The sequence below is a fragment of the Alosa sapidissima genome, chromosome 14 (genome assembly GCF_018492685.1).
Source record: "Alosa sapidissima isolate fAloSap1 chromosome 14, fAloSap1.pri, whole genome shotgun sequence".
Lineage (NCBI taxonomy): Eukaryota > Metazoa > Chordata > Actinopteri > Clupeiformes > Clupeidae > Alosa > Alosa sapidissima.
The window spans coordinates 34,885,627-34,908,668 of NC_055970.1; the positions used below are offsets into that span (position 1 = coordinate 34,885,627).

The 23,042-nt window shown below is 41.5% G+C and overlaps 1 protein-coding gene across 2 annotated transcripts in view; it reads right to left on the reverse strand.

Annotated features, from left to right (window-relative positions):
• ogfod1 (2-oxoglutarate and iron-dependent oxygenase domain containing 1) overlaps nt 1-23,042 on the reverse strand; it is a 90,433-nt gene that overhangs the window by 61,908 nt on the left and 5,483 nt on the right. For both annotated transcript variants that reach the window (XM_042061057.1, XM_042061058.1), the window contains exons 2-5: nt 11,833-11,978; nt 11,035-11,081; nt 10,842-10,942; nt 10,203-10,319 (exon numbers count right to left, since the gene is read on the reverse strand). In XM_042061057.1, coding sequence (XP_041916991.1) covers nt 10,203-10,319; nt 10,842-10,942; nt 11,035-11,081; nt 11,833-11,978 — 411 coding nt within the window. The remainder of the gene's footprint in view (nt 1-10,202; nt 10,320-10,841; nt 10,943-11,034; nt 11,082-11,832; nt 11,979-23,042) is intronic.

The window sequence follows — 23,042 nt, forward strand, 5'->3', positions numbered from 1 at the left end:
TGACGCTTTTTGTGCGTTTAATACAGCTTCAACCGTTTAACCTAGAAACTTCATTCAAACTGCGTTGCGTAGGTCTTACTTATGTGACTTCAGCTATGTATTTTTCAACTTTGTAACTTTTATACTTTTTAAAGTATTAATTAAAAACGACAAGAATTTCCCCACTTGACTTAACATTAGATTATGACATCACAATAGAACAACTAGAAATGCAATTCCAAGGAATTACCAGTGCATGAAAATGCTAAAGTTGTGATGTAAAATATCATGTATAGTTAAAACAGATAATACAGAGATGGTTACTACGGTGATGCTAGGATAGACATGGTGGTTGCATAGCTTAATAAAAGTTGATTGTTTAAAAGTAGACTGTTTAAAAGCTGAATGTAGATAGTTTAAAAGTTGTTGATAGACAGTAGATAGTTTAAAAGTTGTTGATAGACAGCTAGTTTAATAGATAGTTTAATGATGGTTTAAAAGTAGACCGTTTAAAAGTTGAAGGTAAATAGTTTAAAAGTTGTTGACAGACTGGAAGTTTAATGAATGTTGATATTCAAATAGTTTAATGGCTGTGTATAGGTAGATATTTGACGATAACTGAAAGTTGGAATGGCTCTGATGTTTGCTAGCAGTTATGCTAAGATTTTTAACTATGCTAACCATGCTACTTAGCTAATGTTTTATAGCAGTGTTAGCAATGCTAACTATGCTAACCATGCTACTTAGCCAACTTAACTAACGTTTTCTAGCAGTTTTGCTAAACATGCTAACTATGTTAGCAATGCTAACATGCTAACTATGTTAACCATGTGACTTAGCTAACCTAACTTTTTTAGCATTTTTAATAGTTATGCTAACTATGCTAACTAACATGCTAACATACTAACTATGCTAATTATGTGACTTAGCTAACCTAGCTAATCATTTTTAGTAGTTATGCTAACTACTAAATGGTCTCTGCTGCTCGCTCTGACAGGACTGAGGAATCTGGAAAATCGAAAGGTGGCGGTGTTTGCATCATGACGAACAGCAAGTGGTGTGATCCTAAAAATGTCACTGTTCTCTCAAAGTCCTGCTCGCCTCATCTAGAACATCTAGCGATCGTCTGTCAACCCTTCTACCTGCCCCGTGAGTTTACTTCGGTAATATTCAACGCTGTCTACATTCCTCCACAAGCCAACACAGATGCTGCGGTTTCAGAATTGCAAGAAGTGTTAAATAGACAACAACACACGCACCCTGAAGCTGCGCTTATTGTGGCCGGTGATTTCAATCAAGTACATCTGAACCGGTCCATGCCTGAATTTATTCAACACATTCACTTCCCTACATGTGGTGACAACACACTGGATCACTGCTACACACAGTTCAAGAACAGTTACAAAGCAAAGTCTCTACCAGCTTTCGGAAAATCAGATCATGCCGCTGTTTTCCTACTGCCTATGTACAATCAGAGAAGTCGGACGGACCCCCCAGTGACGAAGGAGGTCAAGCGCTGGACTGACCAATCGGAAGCCAGGCTACAGGACGCCCTTAGCAACGTTGACTGGGAGATGTTCAAGACGAACTCTGCTGACATCAATGAGTTTACGGAAGTATCATTGAGTTACATCAATATGCTAACTGATTCCATTATCCCAACTGTAAAGATCCGAAGCTTCCCTAACCAGAAGCCATGGGTGGATAGAGAAGTGAGAACGGCATTAAAGACACGCACCATGACTTATAATGCTGGGCTTATTTCAGGGGATATGACTGATTACAAAGCAGCATCTTATAGTTTACATAGAGCTATTAAAGATGCTAAGCGGCGCTATAGAGACAGAGTTGAAGCTGATTTCTTGGAGGGTGATCCAGCACGAGTGTGGAAAGGACTCCGAACCATCACTGGCTTTGAAAGAAAGTCCCCTCCTATGATGAATGTGAGTAAAGCCCTCCCTGATGAACTTAATGCTTTTCATGCTAGCTTTGACATGAAAAACACAGATCTTGCACTAGCTGCAGCATGTGAAGCAAATGAGGATGCACCTTTCTGTGTCTCTGAGGTCGATGTGAGCAATGCCTTTAGGAGGGTTAATTGTAGAAAAGCTGCTGGACCGGATGGAATTTCTAACAGGGTTTTGAAATCCTGCGCTGCTCAGTTAGCTCCTGTGTTCACTTATATCTTTAACACATCATTGGCTCAAGAGACAGTTCCTACTTGCCTCAAGCAGTCTGTTATTGTTCCAGTACCGAAAAACAAAAGTCCATCATGTCTGAATGACTACCGCCCAGTAGCCCTGACGTCTACAGTGATGAAGTGTTTTGAGAAGCTTGTGAAAAACATTATCTGCTCATCCCTCCCTGCCTCCTTCGACCCCCTCCAATTTGCTTACAGAGCCAACAGGTCTACAGAGGATGCCATCTCAAACCTCATGCACACCACCTTAACTCACCTGGACGAGGGGAATGGGAATTATGTGAGGATGCTGTTCATTGACTTTAGTTCAGCATTCAACACGATAGTACCTCTCACCTTGGTCACAAAGATGAAGGCCTTAGGACTAAACACCACCCTGTGTCACTGGATATTTAACTTCCTCACCAACCGTTCACAAGTGGTTAGAGTGGGGGGTCTGACATCTGACTCATTAACCATCAGCACTGGTGCTCCCCAAGGCTGTGTTTTGAGTCCACTGCTGTACAACATCTACACACATGACTGCAAAGCCAACAGTAGTCATACCTCCATCATCAAGTTTGCAGATGACACAGTGATCTTGGGCCTGATTAGTAACAACAATGAACAGCTCTACTTGGATCAGGTTGATGAGGTAGCACAGTGGTGTCAATCTAACAGCTTGACACTGAATATCGATAAAACCAAGGAAATGGTAGTGGATTACAGAAGGCAGCAGCAGAACTACAGTTACATCCCACTAATGATCAGCGGGCAGTAGAGAGAGTAGAGAGAGTCACAAGTTTTAAATACCTTGGTGTCCACATTACTGAAGACCTAACATGGACTGTTAACACTCAATATGTTCTGAAGAAGTCCAGACAACGACTCTACTTCCTTCGTCAGCTAAGGAAATTCAAAGTTTCTACATCCATCATGAAGGCCTTCTACACTTCAGTGGTTGAGAGTGTTCTAACTGGTAGCATCATCACCTGGTATGGGAACTCCACAGTTAGAGATTGTAGTACTCTGCAGAGAGTAGTGCACTCAGCTGAACGTACTATAAGAACTCAACTTCCTGCTCTACAAGATATCTATTCCAGAAGAGTACTCCTAAGAGCCCAAAAGATTCTGAAGGACTCTTCTCATCCTAACAATGGATTATTACTACCGCTGAAATCAAGAAGACGCCTATGTAGTCACAAAGCCAGAACTGAGAGACTCAGGAGAAGTTTTTATCCCCAGGCCATCCGAACTCTGAACTCACACTATACTGACTTTGCACTCATTCAATCCTCAGCACTCATGACCCCCCCCCCCCCCCCACACACCTACAAGACTTTTAGCACTTTTACATCCCTCACCCTATGCTATAGACCTTTTATTTATTTTCTTATTTCATCACACGTCAAAACACACACACACATACTTATCTTACTTTCTCCAACTTTTGCACATCTCCATAGAACTTTTTATTTATTATTTTTGATTTCTCCTCCATCTACCCATGTCCTTGATTGCCTAGCCTTTCTGCCCCCCCCCACCCCCCACCCCACCCCCATCCCCAACACACACACAAAAAACACACACACTTACATCATCACTGTCATCACCTCACATACATACAGCACACTGCTTGCTACAGTAAGCCTCCTCTACTTGCTGCACACTGCCCCCCCCCCTCCTTACATACACAGCACATTGTCTTCAGGATCTTCTCCAACACACATCCTCTACATACTTACAGCACACTGCCCCCACCTACCCACACGCACACTACACACACACAGTCACTGCTACACTCCCCTCCCGCCCACACACACATCTTCATCACTCACATACATCATACATACAGTACTCTGCTTGCAATAGTAAGTCCCTTCACCATACTTGCAGTACACTGCCCCCCCCCTCTCCCCTACATACACAGCACATTATTTCATCAGGAAGCTTATCCAACACACATCCCCAACATACTTACAGCACACTGTCTCCCCCCCCCCAATACACAGCACATTGTCTCATGAGGAAGCTTCTCCAACACACATATTGCACACTGCCCTCTCCCCACATACACAGCACACTATCCCATCTCCCCTGTCATCCCCCCAACACACACACATTAAGACCCCTGGCAGTTGGGTTAGCCCCTTGAGCTGTGGATCTGCCCAAGGTTTCTTCCTTGGTAAGGGAGTTTTTCCTTGCCCCTGTTGCTCTTGGGTGCTCCTTGTTGGTCCCCCCCCCCCCAATTCCAATCCTCCCCCACCTTTCTTATGCAGCCCTTGCCACTTAATATATTAAACCCCTCTTCTACTGCACTTTTTACCCCCCCCCCCCCCCCCACTTTGCACAAATAGGCTGACACCAGACATAATTTCACTGCATTTCTTACTTCCAGTAACTATATGCATGTGACAATAAACTTCCTTGTATCCTTGTAACTATGCTAACTAGCATGCTAACAATGCTAACATGCTAACTATTCTAACCATGTGACTTAGCTAACCTAAAGGGCAATGTTAAGTCAATGGCGAAATTTTTATAGTTTTTAATTAATAGTTTAAAAAGTATAAAAGTTACAAAGATGAAAAATACATAGCACTCTTGTCCTAAGTAAGACCTACGTAACAAAGTTTGAATGAAGTTTCTACGTTAAACGGTTGAAGCTGCATTAAACGTGTTAGAAGAAGAAGAAGAACTAGAAAAGCATTTACTGAAGGAAATACAGTGCATGAAAATGCAAAAATATGATGAGTTTATATGGTTAAATTATTTGCTTGGTAGATAAGGTTTAATATAGTTGGAATGACTGAACAGTTAAATAGGTTGATAATTTAATAGGTAGATAGTTGACGATAACTAACAGTTGGAATGGCCCCAATGTTTGCTAGCAGTTATGCTAACTATGTTAACAAAGATAACTAGAAAAACATTTCCTGAAGGAAATACAGTGCATGCAAAGTTGTTGCTGGGTTGGTTGCTAGGGTAATTATAGTGGTTGCTTTGCTGTAAAAGTGGTTGCTAGGTTGTTGCTAGGGTACTTAAGGTGGTTGCTATGCTGTTGCTAGGGTAATTATAGTGGTTGCTATGCTATAAAAGTGGTTGCTAGGTTGTTGCTAGGGTATTTAAGGTGGTTGCTAGGCTGTTGCTAGGATAATGATAGTGGTTGCTATGCTAAAAAAGTGGTTGCTAGGTTGTTGCTAGGGTACTTAAGGTGGTTGCTAGGTTGTTGCTAGGGTACTTAAGTGGTTGCTAGTTTGTTGCAAGGGTATTTAAGGTGGTTGCTAGGCTGTTGCTAGGATAATGATAGTGGTTGCTATGCTATAAAAGTGGTTGCTACGCTGTTGCTAGGGTAATTATAGTGGTTGCTATGCTATAAAAGTGGTTGCTAGGTTGTTGCTAGGGTAATTGTAGTGGTTGCTATGCTATAAAAGTGGTTGCTAGGTTGCTAGGGTATTTAAGGTGGTTGCTAGGCTGTTGCTAGGATAATGATAGTGGTTGCTTTGCTATAAAAGTGGTTGCTAGGTTGTTGCTAGGGTAATTATAGTGGTTGCTATGCTATAAAAGTGGTTGCTAGGTTGTTGCTAGGATATTTAAGGTGGTTGCTAGGCTGTTGCTAGGATAATGATAGTGGTTGCTATGCTATTAAAGTGGTTGCTAGGTTGTTGCTAGGGTAATTGTAGTGGTTGCTATGCTATAAAAGTGGTTGCTAGGTTGCTAGGGTATTTAAGGTGGTTGCTAGGCTGTTGCTAGGATAATGATAGTGGTTGCTTTGCTATAAAAGTGGTTGCTAGGTTGTTGCTAGGGTAATTATAGTGGTTGCTATGCTATAAAAGTGGTTGCTAGGTTGTTGCTAGGATATTTAAGGTGGTTGCTAGGCTGTTGCTAGGATAATGATAGTGGTTGCTATGCTATAAAAGTGGTTGCTAGGCTGTTGCTAGGGTCATTATAGTGGTTACCATGCTATAAAATGTGTAAATAGTAAAAAAAGTAAGAATAGTTAAAAGTTATTGAAATTGGGAGAAATAGATAGATAGATAGAGAAAGTGAGAGAAAGTGAAGAAAAAGAAGTGAAAGAAAGTTGGGATGAGAAGTGAGCTATTCAGTTGAATGGAGAGGGACACACAGGAAGAGGTTCCATTCAAGTTGCTGCAGACAGTCAGTGAGAGAGCACAGGTGCAGTTGATTGCATTCTAATTCCTTAATAGCCTATTATGATGTCATAAAGCTAATGTTAAGTTGTTGATAGACAGCTAGTTTAATAGATAATTTAAAAGTAGACCGTTTAAAAGTTGAAGGTAAATAGTTTAAAAGTTGTTGACAGACTGGAAGTTTAATGAATGTGTATAGGTAGATATTTGACGATAATTTGACTGTTCAACTGTTACTGTAACTGTTTGTCAACTATGACTCCCATCAACTGCATCCTCTGCCTTCAACTGTTTCAAAATAAAAGTCCTCACTAGCTAGTTAGCATCATTAGTAGTGTTGTCATGATACCAAAATTATGACTTCGATACGATACCAGCCATAAATATCACGATGCTCGATACTGAAACGATACTACGGCGAAATCCTAAGATATCTGAAAAAGAAAGGACTCATACCTCCTCCAAGTGTATTGAGTCATTTGTGTTGAATTCGGTGCACTTTTGTAGTGTGCAGGTCAATTCCGGGTTCTAAACTTCCTACATAATTATTATTTTTTATAGTCAGTAAAATAGCAGGCCTACTTTGTGTGATTAAGTCCTTTATTGATTGTTATAGTTCATTTACATTGTGTTGTGTTTTGGCAATAAAGTAGCTTTAAATAGCCAAACTAAGCTAGATCAAGGTCAGTTTTGAAATTACTGCATGCTGTAACTACTGCACGGAATGCTATGCAGAGGGGCCTAATCTTTAGGCCATCTGATGTACAGTATAGCCTAGGCTACCCTAGGCCTTCCCGTGTTCATGGGATTTCTTCTTTGCGCCCAGTGTACAAGTACGACGTTACCACCACTCAGGTCTTCGTCAATTAGGCCTACACCATTATCTGTTGCAATATATCTGTGCGCATTCCTACATGATGTCTATTTCTTTGATAACAGGATTTGCTACCACGTAACAATAAGCCGCTATTATTATTAGGACTCAACACGCTTTGGTGGTATTATATGCTGTGGGCTTTAATTAGCGCATTTCGGGTAGCCTATCCTACATCTGGGCAATAATTATTAAACAAATTGCAGTCAACATGCAGAACATGAAATAGATTGTTTACAAGTTATGGTAATGTTATTCTGGCGTGAACATTGCGCTTTCATCACGTTAGCAACCTATGATTACAGCTCGTTATGTCTCGTCAAAATTAATTGATGAAGGAAGGTTCGTTTTATCCCAGAGAACCATACTCGTTTCACTTAGGCTAGACTAAAACAGAAGAGAAGAACTTGGCACTAACCATGTAGTTGTGTTTTCTATAGCATATTCGTTAACCTGTCGTTCTTTGAACTCTTTAAAAATGTTGGGATATGTCTGCGAGGTGTTTAGCCAAGTTCCATGCGTAGCCTACTGCTTTTAAATGACTTTAAAACATATTTTACGAACGGGCCTCTGTGTACCTGATGTCTTGCCTTCAATATTCGCGATGTATCTGAAATAGTTACAGATTTCACCTTTTGTTTTATCCACAAGGCCGAGGACTGTCGGCAAAGAGCTGCCTGCTGGACACGCCCACTTGCCTAGATGCGTGCAAGGAGCAGTGAGAGCAGCAGTTCACACAGACACAGAACGTTATTATTTTAATAAAGTATCGATTCTAAAAACATCGGAAATCGCATCGTTTTTTGCGTGAAGGCATCGTGATACCTTTTTAGTATCGATACACCGTGCAACACTAATCATTAGCATTGTTAGCATTGTTAACATAGTTAACATTTTAGTAAAACTGCTAAAAATGATTAGCTAAGTTAGCTGAGTCACATGGTTAGCATAGTTAACATGTAAGCATAGTTAGCATGTTAGCATTTTTAGTAAAACTGCTACAAATGATTAGCTAAGTTAGCTAAGTAATGTGATTAGCATAGTTAGCATGTTAGCATAGTTAACATAACTGCTAAAAATGATTAGCTAAGTTAGCTAAGTCACATGGTTAGCATAGTTAGCATTTTTCCAAAACTGCTAGAAAACATGAGCTAAGTTAACTAAGTAACTTGGTCAAAAAAATTAGCTTTGTTAGCATAACTGCTAGCAAACATTAGAGCCATTCCAACTGTCAGTTATCGTCAAATATCTACCTATATAGAGCCTTTAAACCATTTGTCTATCAACACACATTAAACTATCAGTCTGTCAACAACTTTTAAACTATCTACATTTAACTTTTAAACTTTCAACTATCTGTCTATTAAACTATCTGTCTATTAACAACTGTTAATCTATCTATATTCAACTTTTAAACTCTACTTCTAAACTATCAACTTTTATTAAGCTATGTTATGTCTGTCCTAGCTTGATTTTCATGCACTCGTAATTCCCTGGAATTACATTCTCTAGTTAATTATTAATATTAGTCACGATAGGACTTGGCTGATTGAGTTTTCTTCTGCCACTACCAACATTGTTGACAGTACAGGTCCCGCCGCTTCCTTGATTTCAATTGGCTAGCAAGAGAGAAGTGACATTGACGAGCCCAGCGCTGTTCTAAAAGTTGAACAGATTTCAACTTTCAGCGCATCACGGAAAAAAAGGTCAGCGCCGAGGACTTTTTTCCGCCGAGGGCGCTGAGCTCTGTGAACACTGAACTTCATATGATTTGTATAGAAAATAGCCGCCGCCGGCGCAAACGACATTCAATTAGCCTACATTACATTCTGTTGTTCTCAATACAACTCCACACATCAGCCTCACACCGCCGCCACGTAAATTACAATTCAGTTCTATTTGGCTCCATAAAATCCATTGTTCATGCAGTGTTTGCCAGTTAAAAACTTTGGCGCTGATATGCGTGGCAAGTGACAGTGCACTCATCTCGTCACGGCTCAGTTGACATGGAATTAAAAAACATTGTTTATACTCTTACACTTTCACACGTGAACTGAACATAGTTAATGGACTAGGCTATTTTTGGTAGCACTTCATTGAAATGTGCTGTAGGCCTAGCCTACGCTACATTTGGCGTATGCACTTTTGCATATTTCTCAATATGAAAATGTCCTTATTTCAACTGAACTCTAAAGATAATGAACATAGGCTATATGGAGTATTTTTTTTGTTTGTTATGCTCTTTATGTGTGCACATTTTGTGCATGCATTTCTGCTGTAGCATTTACTTCAGTTTATATCAGCTATATTTCTGAAGAATAGCCTACAATGTGTTGCCTCAGGCCCGCTGCACATCTTTTGAAATTTTATTTGAAATAATCAAATATGTCTTAAAGTTAAGTTCATTAAGTAACTTTCTTTGCTTTCATTTGATTCCCAATCAATATACACCGGTAAAAATGGCTTTACATTGTTAATATGGACTTCTAGAAAGTTTAGAAATGTAAAATAATATAATTTTAATAATGTGATAAAATATGTGAATAGAAATGCAGTGATTCATTGCGATTAAAATTTTTTATCATTTGACAGCCCTAAAATAAATAAAACATAATAATAATAATAATAATAATAATAATAATAATAATAATAATATATACACACATAAAGTGGGGAAAATAAGTATTGAATACAGTATTGAGTATGAAGTGCTGAGGCTATTCACATGAAATTAGAGTGTAGTTAGTGTCTGCTTGGGGTGGAATGTAGGCAGCGGTCCCAAGCAGGCCTAAATAGCTTATTTTTACGCACACAAACAGCAAGGGTTATGTTAATATTACCTTTGAACTCCAAAAGGCTAATCAAACATAATGTACATACATTACATAAACAAGTCTCTTTTCACTGGTATTTATAACCTTTGCGGATACCCTGCAGGAGGACACTTTTCTAAAATGTAGAAGACAGACCAATCACATGGACAGACCATAAGATATACACATCACACACAAATACAAACCATCAGTGCAGAACAGATCTAATGTTCCACCATCACAAAGTTCCCATGGTGGTACCAAGTATAGAATAAAGGCCACTCTTCTGCCTTCTAACTCGTCATCATGACACAATAATACATCTACAAAGAGAGAGAATGTCAGATATGACTGAGTGAGGGGTGGAATGGACAGTAAGTAGAATACAGTGAGAAATGCAAAAGAGTTTGGTGCAACAACGCAAATTAAAAGCAACTCTTCAGAATGCTGCACAAAGTTCCATCAAATTGAATGGTTCATCCGAACATCGGGTCAAAAGTGAATGACTGCTGCCCCTGACAAGGGTTTTGAGCTTCTGAGTTACATGTTTCATATCATTCAAGTAATCCATTTACTTTTTGCTATAGAATATTATATATTCACTGTAACTGAGAGGCATAAAATAAATACATTGCTAAGCAACACCTTAAACTTTAAGGTTTCATTTGAATGAAGAACTTTTTCTTAAAGGAAGCCACGAAATAGCAATAGACTGTCAGTACTAACTGGCAGACAATATACATTATTCCTTTGAAAATGAAGGAATGGAAGGTACAGTTGGTAAAAAAGTAGAATGAAAGAAATGTAAGAATACAGACAGAAAAGGTAATTGTGGATTTATTGACCTGTGTGTTGATATTTGGCACAGAAAATGTCCACAGTTGGCTCTAGCTCCACATCCAACAACTCACTTAACCAGGTGCGGAATTGGCCTAACAACACCAACCTAATAATGCATACAAAAGGTTGAAAACAGGAAACATAACAATAAGAACATAATACCGGTAGAGGCAAAAATATTTAAATGTGTTAACACACCTCAACTCTGTGATACATGGCTCCATCCTGTCGTTTAAATCAGCAGACTAAAGAGAACAGAAAAAAACACTTTTAAAAATAATGTAGTATATTTCCTGTGTCAACAAATGCATTTTTATTGAATATTGATGGCTACCGTAATCGCACAGTAATACTTAATTTCATGGAATACATGTTAGCCATTAACACATAACTAATAGGGGAGTGCAATACTACGAAGAAGTGTCACGATCAGGAAATGTCAGGAATTTAGGAAACATTACATAGCAGCGGTGTAGTGGTCATAAGATGCAAGGGAACATGGATGTTTCCTCCTCGTTTGGCTGGTGCAGGTTCGGTTGCAGACACATGGACAACATGTTTCTGGAGGTCACTGAGAAGTACTGTCCAGGAAGCTACAGTGCATCTTTAAAATCATGAAAAGGGGGCTCATTAACATGCCATGAGTGTACCACTGTACCCACCTGGCAGCTCTAGCTGTTGGCTAAAGAAACTCAAGCTAGGTAGAACGGATTGTTTTCATTTTTTTTCGTACCGGCAGTCCTTGGTGACCTTGAGAAACCAAGGAATTTTCTTTTAAGTGATGTTCTCTCATTGATGTTCCAAAATAGCCTCCATGGTCACCAAATTTGTCTGATGTCTCTTATGTTGTACTGTAAGCACCATCTCCCTTAAAAAATGTGTACCTTTGAGAAACTAAGATTATTTTTTAATCAACAGCTTGAGTATCTTTGTGTGATTTTTGACCTCCAGAGTGTGTGTGCCTGTGCAACTTACAGTGTAGTAATATGATTATACCTGTGTGAATTTGTAGAGATCATTACTCTTGCTGTGGAAGTTTAGCTGAGATAGCTCCTTCTCCAGGTTGAACACAAAATCTTCAGTGGAGAGGAACTGATTAATCACACAGTGAGGGAATGGATTGCAGTCCAACTCAACATACCCTGAATGCACACAAAACAATACAACAGTCAGGAGTACAAGTACAGTGTTGGAAGTATCAAATTAATTTTGCATTAAGCCAAGGAGGATCTGAACAAGAAATATGCGATCTTGTGGTCTCTTGGAATTGTATTGTTTTATTTGATTTGACATTTCTTCAGGTTTTTTTTTATATCATGGCTGTTTCTTTCCTTATGTCAGTGTTGTCTTTTGTGTGCTGCCTTCTTGGCTAGGGTTGGGCACCGAAATCCGGTTCCAATATGGCACCGGAGCCTACATCAACAGTAGTAATGAAATCGAATCACAAAGCAAATTTCAGATATTTCGGTGCCATTTAAATCCATAACCATGTTTAATCCATATTTATTTCTGCCCTCTGGTGTCCCAGCGTTGCAATCGCATTACATGCTGCTGTAACACTCTCACTATTTGATACCTCCACTCATCAAGATGCCTAAAACTGAGCGTTTGGCTTCATTTTTCTACAAAGGATGCAATGTCTGTGACGTGCAACAAATGCAGGAAAGCTATTTCATGCAAAGGTGGAAACACATCAAATTTGATGAAACACCTGGTGACACATGGCATCAATTTAAAAGCCAAAGGGAAACTTGAAAGACAACCATTTATCCCACCCCTCATTATTGAGCACTGCTGATGGTGAGTTCCCAGACCCTACATCTTGACGTGGGTCTGGCTCGTCAGGCTACATTTGGACTGGAAAAAAACAGTGACTGATCAGTGATTTTTTGAGCTAAGTGCTAGTATATTTATCATCCGTATACAACCATATATAATATTACAGTCAAACTATTCATCAAAGGTGACTAGCTTATAACTGTTTCAGATACCAACGACCATATCAGTAAGTAAGGGTGTAGATGGCAGTTGTATCATATTAAATGTTCAAAATAATTTAACAGTATTTATATATTTTTTTTTATCTCTGGCCTTCCAGCAGTAACCTGACTCTCAGCAGATGAATTTCGTTCCGCCTAGCTCCACTCATCCATCTGGGATCGATCCATTGGAGTGGTGTTTCAGAAGGCTGGGCCTTATTAAAAATCCTTGCATAAGATTGGATAAGCCACTTGTCAGTCATCTATTGACGTGCTACTTCAACCACTCACATCGAAGCCAACCCGTGACGCTGAGAACAGTCTCACAGTCGCTTCTACGCTATGTCACATCTATGAAACTCCCGCTCTGCGTCCTGATTGGCTCTACCATACAATCTTGTGCTGAAATCACTCTCAATGGAACCGATCCCATATGGAGGTGAGTGGAGCTAGGCGGAGCTAAGCGGAACGAAATTCATCTGGCGAGAGTCAGGTTATTCCAGCAGTGCCAGTGAATCCTTTCACCCTGGCAAAGAATTAACCTGACTCTCGCCAGATGAATTTCGTTCCGCTTAGCTCCGCTGAAGCGGTCCACCACTGGCAAACTTAATCAATGTAGAGTGTAATTAAAAATGTGAATTTGTGGTTTAGATTAGCCAAAACATAATGTCATTCTAGACGTCTGGACACGTTGGAACTCCCTCTTCCAGGCAGCATGTCTTGATTAACAGCTGAGGAAGCCAATGGAGAAGGAAAAGTGATGGACAAGAGGATTATTTGTTAAACATGAACTCATTGAGTGCCAAAAATATAACGTAATATTACGTTTTTCCTTCCCATGCGTTGAGTGCCAAAAACTTAATATTACGTTTTTAGCTTTTTTTTTAAAATTACGAAACTAGACACTCTAACACACCTTATATGTGATTTTGGGAACTCTGTGATGAATGGAAATAAAATATACAGTGGGCATCGCTTTCAAATGACCACTTCATTCGCGCATTACGCGGCGTGAAGCTGCGTGAAGCTTTAGTACCACTTTCAGCCACTGTGCGTCGCTCTACCACTGTACATCGCTCTGCCTGCGGTCCCTTCTGAAAAAGCAGGATCTACCATTAAACATAATTGTTGCCGAGAGTAATCCCAGCCTACGAATTCAATAACAAAATAAATCATGCATAATTAAACATTACCTCGATTTAGGCTACTTGGGTATGGCTTAAGGCTTGACTACACGGTGGTAACGAAAATCGAAATCGAAATTTGCTGTCTACATTATTGTCAGTGTTGGGGTTAACGCAACTACGCAAATCAAAACAGTGGTGTGATAATTGAGCCAGTAGAGAAATAACTGTTCAGAATTAATCTGTAGCCTTGGGTAGGCTTCTGCAGAAAACAATGTTGTTGCAGATTTAATACTATCTGGCGACGTTTTTAACAGGCTAAGCAATAGAGGCTTAGACAACTATGACCCATGTTTTAGTTCCGTAAATGAATTTGCCCTACTTCTTGACTGCAATGTAGTCAATTGACTGCTTGACATGTCATTTTTATTTTTCTGTACAATAAACAAATACATCTGCTTTATGCCACAGAAATACATTCATATTTGGAACTTACATAGTCCATCGTTCCACTAAGTTAGTGTTTCCCAAAACCATAGTAGCAACGAACGTTCGCAACCACTATCGTAAAGTTGTGTAGTTACAACTACACCTCTCGACCTGTGGTAGAATGCTAAGCATAGTTCCAGGGATCTTCATGTCAAAGACGTCACTGACGCCAGTTATTTGTTTGCAAATTAATAATTATAAATATATTTAGATTTCTAATTGATATTTACACTTCTAACCACCATACATCCATATTTTAAAATGCCCAAGGCAGAAAATACATAAATTAAAAGTCAATTTGCAGCCATGTGCACGTAAGTAAAAGTCACACACTTGCAGATAATAATAAGGTGGTGCGCACTTTTTGACGAGTCAGCTGAGAATATGTAGCCTTTGATTTTCATGGAGGGGGGGGTCCTTGTTAGTTTACGCAAACCAAACCAAGAAGGCTGATTCTGATTTTGATAATACGATCTGCACAAAAGATAAACTTAGGTAAACAACGATGTCAATATTGTTGTCGACGTCTTAACCCAGATTTGAACTCTAGGACAGGGGACTGGTAACTGCTGTGCAACGGCGGCGGTCATCTGCCGGCCTTAACGCAATGCGCCACAGAAGTATGTGCAGGTGCCCGTTCACGTGCTACTAAACGTCATTATAGTTCAGACTACTGAAGTTTGGAAACTATCATGGTCCAAACTTACAGTACTATGTAAGTACGACAGTTTTGGGAAACAGTCGTAACTTACATGTTGGTTAGTTGAACGATGCATCCTGTTAGTAAAAAGCTAACCTCCGTAGTTGTACGGGAAACGCCCCCCCAGATCAGCTTGTAGGCCATTAGCAATCTGTTTATTTTATATTATGAAGCCTACACAGTAGATCACATGCCACATTCTCACTTTCAATAGACAGATGCAATAGCCATTGGTCAAGTATTGAGTATAAAGCAATTAAGATAGTACCCCATACAAAAAGTACTTCATACTATCATAAAAATTCGTTAAAACGAATAGCATTTTGCAACTTGACAAAACACTGGACAAAATTCGCCAAAAAAAAAAAACTATTGCAGATATCAATGCGTCTTTGTTCATGGGTTTGGCCTCACAGCAGAGGCTTAGACAACTATGACCCACGTTTTGGTTTCATAATTTGCACTACTTAATGACTGCAATGTAGTCAATTGACTGCTTGACAGGTTATTTTTATTTTTCTGTACAATACACAAATACATCTGCTTTATGCCGCAGAATTATGCACTTGGATAGCCTATAGAACGGGCACATTTTGGAGAGAACGCACGCAAGAATCTGTAGGCTATTTGTGGCTGGTTACCAGCAAACAATGTTTAATGCATTAACTCAAGACGTCAAACATTTTCTAAACAATACAAACAGAAAGGATGTAGCAAGCAGCAAATGTAGAAGAGTCATTTCCAGTGGAAGAACAAAATGCTGAATGAAGCCCAAATTTATGAAGGCATATCTGGCAAGTTGTTATTTTTTGAAGACGTAAATGGTTGGGCTATAGGCCTAGTAGGAGGAGACATAAAGCGTGAGCATGCCACACTATCCACAGCTGTGGTAGTGGGGGTAGGAGGATTACTGTTAGCGCAGGATTTATATAAAATTCTTCAACAGAAGGCCTGCCTCGAATGCAGGCTTGTGGTTTGCGCAGCCTACAGAAAGTAGGTCTAGTGAGTTAGGAGTCCTCTAGACTTCTTTTCAGCTATCTCAGAGGTGGAAAGTTGCGTTCGTTGGGGGCAGGGCCGGGTTAACAATTCATAGACCCTTGGGAACAAATGTCTGATGGCCCCCCCCTGCCCCCCAGCCAACGTGAATCGGGCGGTCAGTTAATAGGCCTATCGTGAAGATTTGTATTGCCATTTAAGGCACGAGCGCATCTGTGAGGCCAAGCCTCACCAAGTAGCCCGTTTGTTTACAACTAACATTACATTTAATTAAACTGCTTATAGGCTATGCCGAAATAGTTTCAACATTTTGAATATCAGTGTCAGGTGAATTAGGAAATGCCTTATGGCTGAAAGCTGCTTGGGATCCCCCCTGTCAAGCAATAACCATACAAAAAGTTAAAAACAGATGACATGATGCGCATCACTGACATAATGCGCAAATAATATAGCCTAGATATTCCAATATATTCGAATACATGTGTTTATTTTAGAGGGGATATTCAAACGTCATTTTTGAGCAATTTTGACAGCCCTAGTCCACTGTAGGCTACGCCAATCGTCTATTAACACCTTCCACTAACCCCGGTGAGTGGGGGTCGCTATAATGCGTGTGAAATAGCACCATTCAGTAGCCTATGCGAAATAGCCTTAAAATCGTTCCGGTGTTGTGTGCCTTCTGGTTTCTCCACCTACTGGTTTCCTTGCGCATGCATGCGCTGCAGCAGTTGTCAGACATTCACAAACAAGTTGTTTTAGGCGGTTTGAAGTCGCTTTTCATACGCCATGAGCGCTCGGCTACATTACAGCCACTCGGACAAAAGACATGTAAAAAATATATGTTTTGAAAACTAGCATTAAACTGGATTCGATCCCGCAAAAGCAACACGCACGTGACTCTCTCCATCCTGATTCCCTACTCTTTGAGCCAACTAATATGTTACGCGAATCAATTAACTATTGTAGGCTACCATTAATTAATAATGTAGGCAACACCCAGGTAACATGTTGTCCAGGCTATCTGAAACAAGGGGTTGCCTCTCATCTACAACAACTGGTTACGTTGGGCTGCTACAGTTGTCAGTGCACTGTGCACAGTAGGCCTATGCTACTCTTTGTGGTTGATCAACTAAAAATAAAAGATGTATTTGCTGATGACGTTATTGTAGGCCTAGTAGACCTAAATTCTGAGAAATTAAATGGTACGAGAAACGATCTACATAGCGCACCAGACCGCAATGTCTTCAATGGTTGAATGAAGGGAGTTTGCAAAAATTTGTGTATTTTTCAAGTCAATAAACATTCTTAATTTTCGAATGTCTTTGTCAGGGAACATCTGACTTTTTAAAAACCATAGGCCTGGTAGTCGCTCAGACAAGGAGTTATAAGATAAAGGCAATACCATTTGTGTCACCTAATGCAGTTCAGTGAATTAGCAAGATACCATCAGAAGGCAACAATCATAAAGCACAGTGTGCGAGTGCGCGCTCTCTCCCCTGCGCATAAAGCTGCGTGTTGTAGGCTAGATTTGCGTGAGTTCTTTCTATCTGCTTACTTTTGTGAGTTGCGACCACCTAGGCTGTGTTATAGACGTTCTATGAGGTACCAGTGTTTAGCTGTGTCACAAAACAATAAGCTTTGTCAGACTACTTTTAAAATGATATTCAGGGCTATATACATTTTAAACATTCGGGGCTGAAGACCCGACAAAGCCTTGCGTTAATTCTTCAGGTGGGAAGTGTCAGGAATTTTCATACGAGAGACGCTCTCATTGGTGGTTAGTATATGAAGTAGGGAATTGACAGCAACATATCCAATCACATTATGAGAGATGCCGAATTTAACATAAACTGCGATGTTTGATTTTAAATGAATGTAAATTTAGCCGGGACTGTAAGCTGTCACACGTGGGTGCTCGATGTTTTCAGTGGGTGCCCGAGAGACGGAGCATCCACGGTATCGGCGCCTATGACAAGCGTATCTCGCGGTTGCATCCAAACAAACATGCAATGTGAACGTCTGGGATTGGGAAGAGCACTAAATGCTCTACTGAATAAGCACGAAGTCAAACCTTTAAATGAAAAACACTCTTTAATAATCAAAAAAATAAACCGCTAATGAAGTAAACTTGTGACCATCAAAAATCGTTTATCGCCTGTAACTCCGTGATAACAGGACGTAACAGGAAGGCATTTGGCTGAGCAACGGAGGTTAATATGCTCTATATTTTGTCCAAATGATGTCTGTCTATCATCGTTGCACTCGGAAAAAAACAGAATGTTTAATTTGTCCTGCGTTTCTTCTACGGCTGCAAACAGGATTCACTCGCAGTTAACCAAATATTTCTTTATTAGGGCAGGGCAGGCATATTTCTGACTATTAAATTATTTCTAAACCAATCTGCTAAAGTTTGTAGTGAAGTCTGTGTAGGGTTTTCCAGGCTCCATTTCTTTTTACGAGACACCCTGCTCACTTGAGCCATCTACCGGTTGTTTGGGTTGTTGCAGCGTCACACTGGGAAAATACAAATTAAAGTCGCGTGATACCGCGTGATCCCACGCGCGGACCGCGAGTGAAGCTGGCCAAGTCAAAGCACTGCCCACTGTATGACGATCAAAAACTAATGAAAACGCACAATCTGGACATTTTATCTGGACATTTTATCATAACTCGGTTGCCGCTTTGGTTCGAATCAGTGACGCATGCACATCAGGTCAAAACCAGGCCATTTTCGTGGGTCTATCACTAGGGGCAGTCTCCCCAGGTCTCGCTGATCACTTCCCGGAAAGTTTACACAAGTAAGTAACAGGCAACACTTCATATTTCATGAAAGACGTTATAGCTCCATTTCTAGAAAAAAACAGCGATTTTGATGAAAACTAGCAACTGTTTAGCTTGGGATTTCTCAGGAACAGAGGCGTGTAGAAATACACGGTTTGCAGCCACCGAGAGCTTAAAGTCTCACCTTTTAAACGAGCCATTGTATGTGTTCATAGCTATAACACAGAATATGCTGTGGCTGTACAAATATCATCAACAATGGTCTAGATTGCTGGCACTCTAGGACAAAGCTCCCGAAAACAGCTTGGCATTCAATGAGTTAAGTAACAATTTCATATCATAATTTATATTTTATCAATCTTAATTGTCACCCAGACTTAAAATGTTTCGGGTCATTCAAACATCATACACTCTCACCTAGCCGACCTAGCTGGGGTTGATCAGGCTTGTGTCCAGGTAGCGCTACCACACCCATGGTTCTCCTTATCCACAGCCACCTGAAGGCAACTTCTGCTGCCTCCGTGACCTCCTTGATGGCCCTTCGCTTACAGGCCCCTGTGATGCCAAAGATGTTGTAGGCTCTGTTGTTGTGGCCAGCGTACCCCCTGCATCCCACCTCAATGGGCTCACACTGCACTCGTCACCCATTGTTCCAGCACTCCTCCACTAGTTCAGAGTATTTTGCCCTTTTCCTTTTATTGGCCTCCTTGCTACGGTCCCAGGGTACGGTGAGTTCCAGGAGAACGATCTGCTTGGAGGTCTCCGAGATAAGTAGCATGTCAGGCCGCACTGTTGTGGTGGTGACAGTTTCTGGAAATTTCAGTTGCTTCCCCAGGTCAACTTTCAACTCCCAGTCTTGTGCTGTTGCTAGCAGGCCAGATGAGGCAGCCCTAGCAGCTGATGGTGGCTTCTCTCCAGCACAGACGGAAGCAAGGGTGTTCTTCAACGGGCGGAGGTGCTTGCATTGGCTAATTCCACAGCTGATGGTGTTCGCTATGGCCTTCAGGACTTGGGCATGGCGCCAGCGATAGCCCCCCCCCCCCCTCGTCCAGGGCCTTCGAACAGCAGCTGAGGATGTGGTCCCCCTTGTGGTCTTTAGGCAGAGGTTTGCAGGCTGTTAACTCCACCAATCCCCAGCTGAACAGGTTGGACGGGCTTGGTAGTACATCGTAGACAGCCTGGATCAGGAACCATATGCGATGGGGCTCTGCCTTCCACAGCTCTGCCCATGAGACTCTGCGGTCAACTGCATGCTCCCATCTTGTCAAGTCTCCCTGCTGTTGCATGCCAACAATCCTGCTGGCCCGCTCCTCCTCTACTGATGCCTGCACCTCTTGCTGCACCAGTGATCTCCTGTCCTTCCCCTGTGCCTTGTTGTAGCGAGATGTTGTGCCGCTACCCAAGCCAGCTCTTCCATGAGTCACTGATCCCACCAGTGCCCTGTGCCGTAGCTGCGACTCAGCCACATCCACAGCTGCCCTCCACCTCCGCCCTGTCCTCACCTCGATCCCAGCCTGGGAGACCTTCGAGTCCTGTAACTCTCTGTATTGCAGCGCCTACCTGGCACCTCCTCCTCCTCATTCAGGCTATTGATGGGGAGCTTCAGCTTGTTGTTCTGGCCATACAGGGCAATGCTGCTCAGGCTTCGAGGCAGACCCAGCCACTTCCGTAGAAATCTGCGGACTCTCATCTCAAAGCCCTCGATGGTGGAGATTGGAACCTCATAGGCCAGGAGGGGCCAGAGGATCCGTGGGAGGATGCTGTGTTGGTAAATCCAGGCTTTGAACTTGCCAGGTAGGCCTGACTTGTCCACTGTGGCTAGCCAGGCTTCTAGTTCAAGGTTGGTTTCCCGGATGGCTGCAGTGTCTTTCAGGCTGCAGTCGAACACCTTTCCCAGGCTCTTCACTGGTTTATCAGTGATTGATGGTAGTGCCAAGTGTGAAGCAGAACTTGTTGGTAACCTTCCCTTTCCTATTATTATTCTTAACATTGCATACATTTATACAATATATACTAATGCACTTTTTAACTTTTAACCCCTTCATGGATGGGTTGGTTGTAAACCGAATTGCCCCTCGGGGACTAATAAAGATATCTGAACTGAACGGAATGTTCCTTTCTTCAACATCAGGGATCTGGACTTTGCTGGCTCGAAGCACATGTTGAGTCCACGTGGTCAGCTCTTCCAGGCCCTTCAGGATCCACCTGCTCCCTGACGTGTGGTGTTGTCACCGTCAGGTCATCTATGAAAGCCCTAATGGACACCAGACTTGGTAAGGGGACCTCTGCACTGGACCTTCACCAGCATGTTCATGGCAAGTGCGAATAATATCACTGAAATTGTGCATCCAGTGATGATACCCTTCTCAAGCTTATGCCAGTCTGATGTTGTAGACCTAGCAGAGACTCTCAGACTGAAACTGTCATAGTAGTCCAGAATGAGATGTCTAAACTTGTCTGGGATGTGGTGCCGGCGCAGGGCCTCCTCTACCAGTTTGTGGGGTATGGACCCATAGGCGTTTGTGAGGTCCAACCACAGCACCACCAGGTCCCCATTGTTCTCCCGGGCTTCCCTAATCAGCTGTGTGACCACGCCTGCTGTCAACTTAGGGAGGACAGTCTTTAAGCATGCTTGATTAAAGGATAAGTTCGGTATTTTACACTTAAAGCCCTGTTTTCAGATTGTTTCTGATGAAATAGAACGGTTAAGATTGAAATTTGGACATATGCTGCTGATCTGAGAGTTTTCGGTTTCTGTCGTAGCGCCCCCCCACCTCCACAATGGCTGCATAGGTGCACTGGAACAATCCTTCCTAAAACGCATTAAACTTTCATTTACAAAGACGTGAAACTCACTGAGCAGTCAGGGGTGTTCACTAATATGCTCACAGAAAAATCGCTGCAAAATATGCTTTCCAACAGGTTTTATCGTAGTTTTTGTGCAACTCCATTGACTTGTATTGGATGTGCAGTGAGGTACGGTATTACTCCATCGCCAAAAAAGGAAATGGGGTTGTTTGTATTCTTTCTGTAGTCTTATGCAGTCGCGGTATCGTAGGCTACGCTATCAAAACTAGGAAGCAGGGGTTTGTGTGGATTCTTCTTTAGCCTCGTTAGCAGGCTGGCTCGACAACTCGCTTGTTTCCTGTCCCTCCTCCGTCTCCGTCGCTGTCTGTGGGAGCCGATAACAGTCCATGGAGACCCCGGTGTCCTCGATATCTCGGGTGGTATGTTGTTAGCTTGTTGAAAATAGTCTGTGACTGGAACACTGCTTTGGAAACCGATGCTAATCAGGTTTGCATGACTATATACACATTGTGCTTGGCAGAGTTCGCGTAAAACTAGCTAAACATGCTAAAAAGCACCTAACAAGAGCGCACCAAGCCGCTGCACTCACGCGCGCCGCCATCTTGCCTCTCTTTTTACAAAATATCCAATAAAAATCGACGTTGATCCATTTCCAGCGTTGGAACTTGGCACATGGTCAGAACCATAGATATTAGAATGCTAGATACTGCATTGTCCGTCGAGTTCTATTAGGTGGCATCGTAAACGCAGCCGCCATATTGCTGGGGGCAAACACCTTTACTGTCTATGGGCAACTAGGGATCGACCGATATGTTTTTTTCAGGGCCGATACCGATATCAATTATTACCAAAACAGGAGGCCGATAACCGATATGTAAAACCGATATGTCGGTTGTCAAAAAGGAGGGTAGATAGTAAAGGCGATATGCTGCAAAAAAATAATTCAAAAGCATTTAATTATGCAAACTTTTCTTTCTTCTTTTGATACACAATTGTCTATCAACTTGCATCACAAGTGTAAATCCTGTGTATGATGTTAATCCAAGAGCTGAGTGATAGCAATTATTTTCATAGACTAGGCCTACACAATGGGCTATGTGCTTGTTTAGGGACCTGTCACAAAGAGGATGCTTTGCCATCGTGTGTGTGAGTGCACGGAGAGAGGTAGAGGTGCATGCGTGATGGCAAGTGTTTCGGTTGAATAGTTTAACAAAACAGTTTTAAAATAGTTCTTAGGCTATTTAAGCATGCAATTTGTGTCCATATGTAGGCTATAAACTACACTTTTGTGAGCCTAAAAGGCACGTTAATAGCCAGCTCAGGACACGA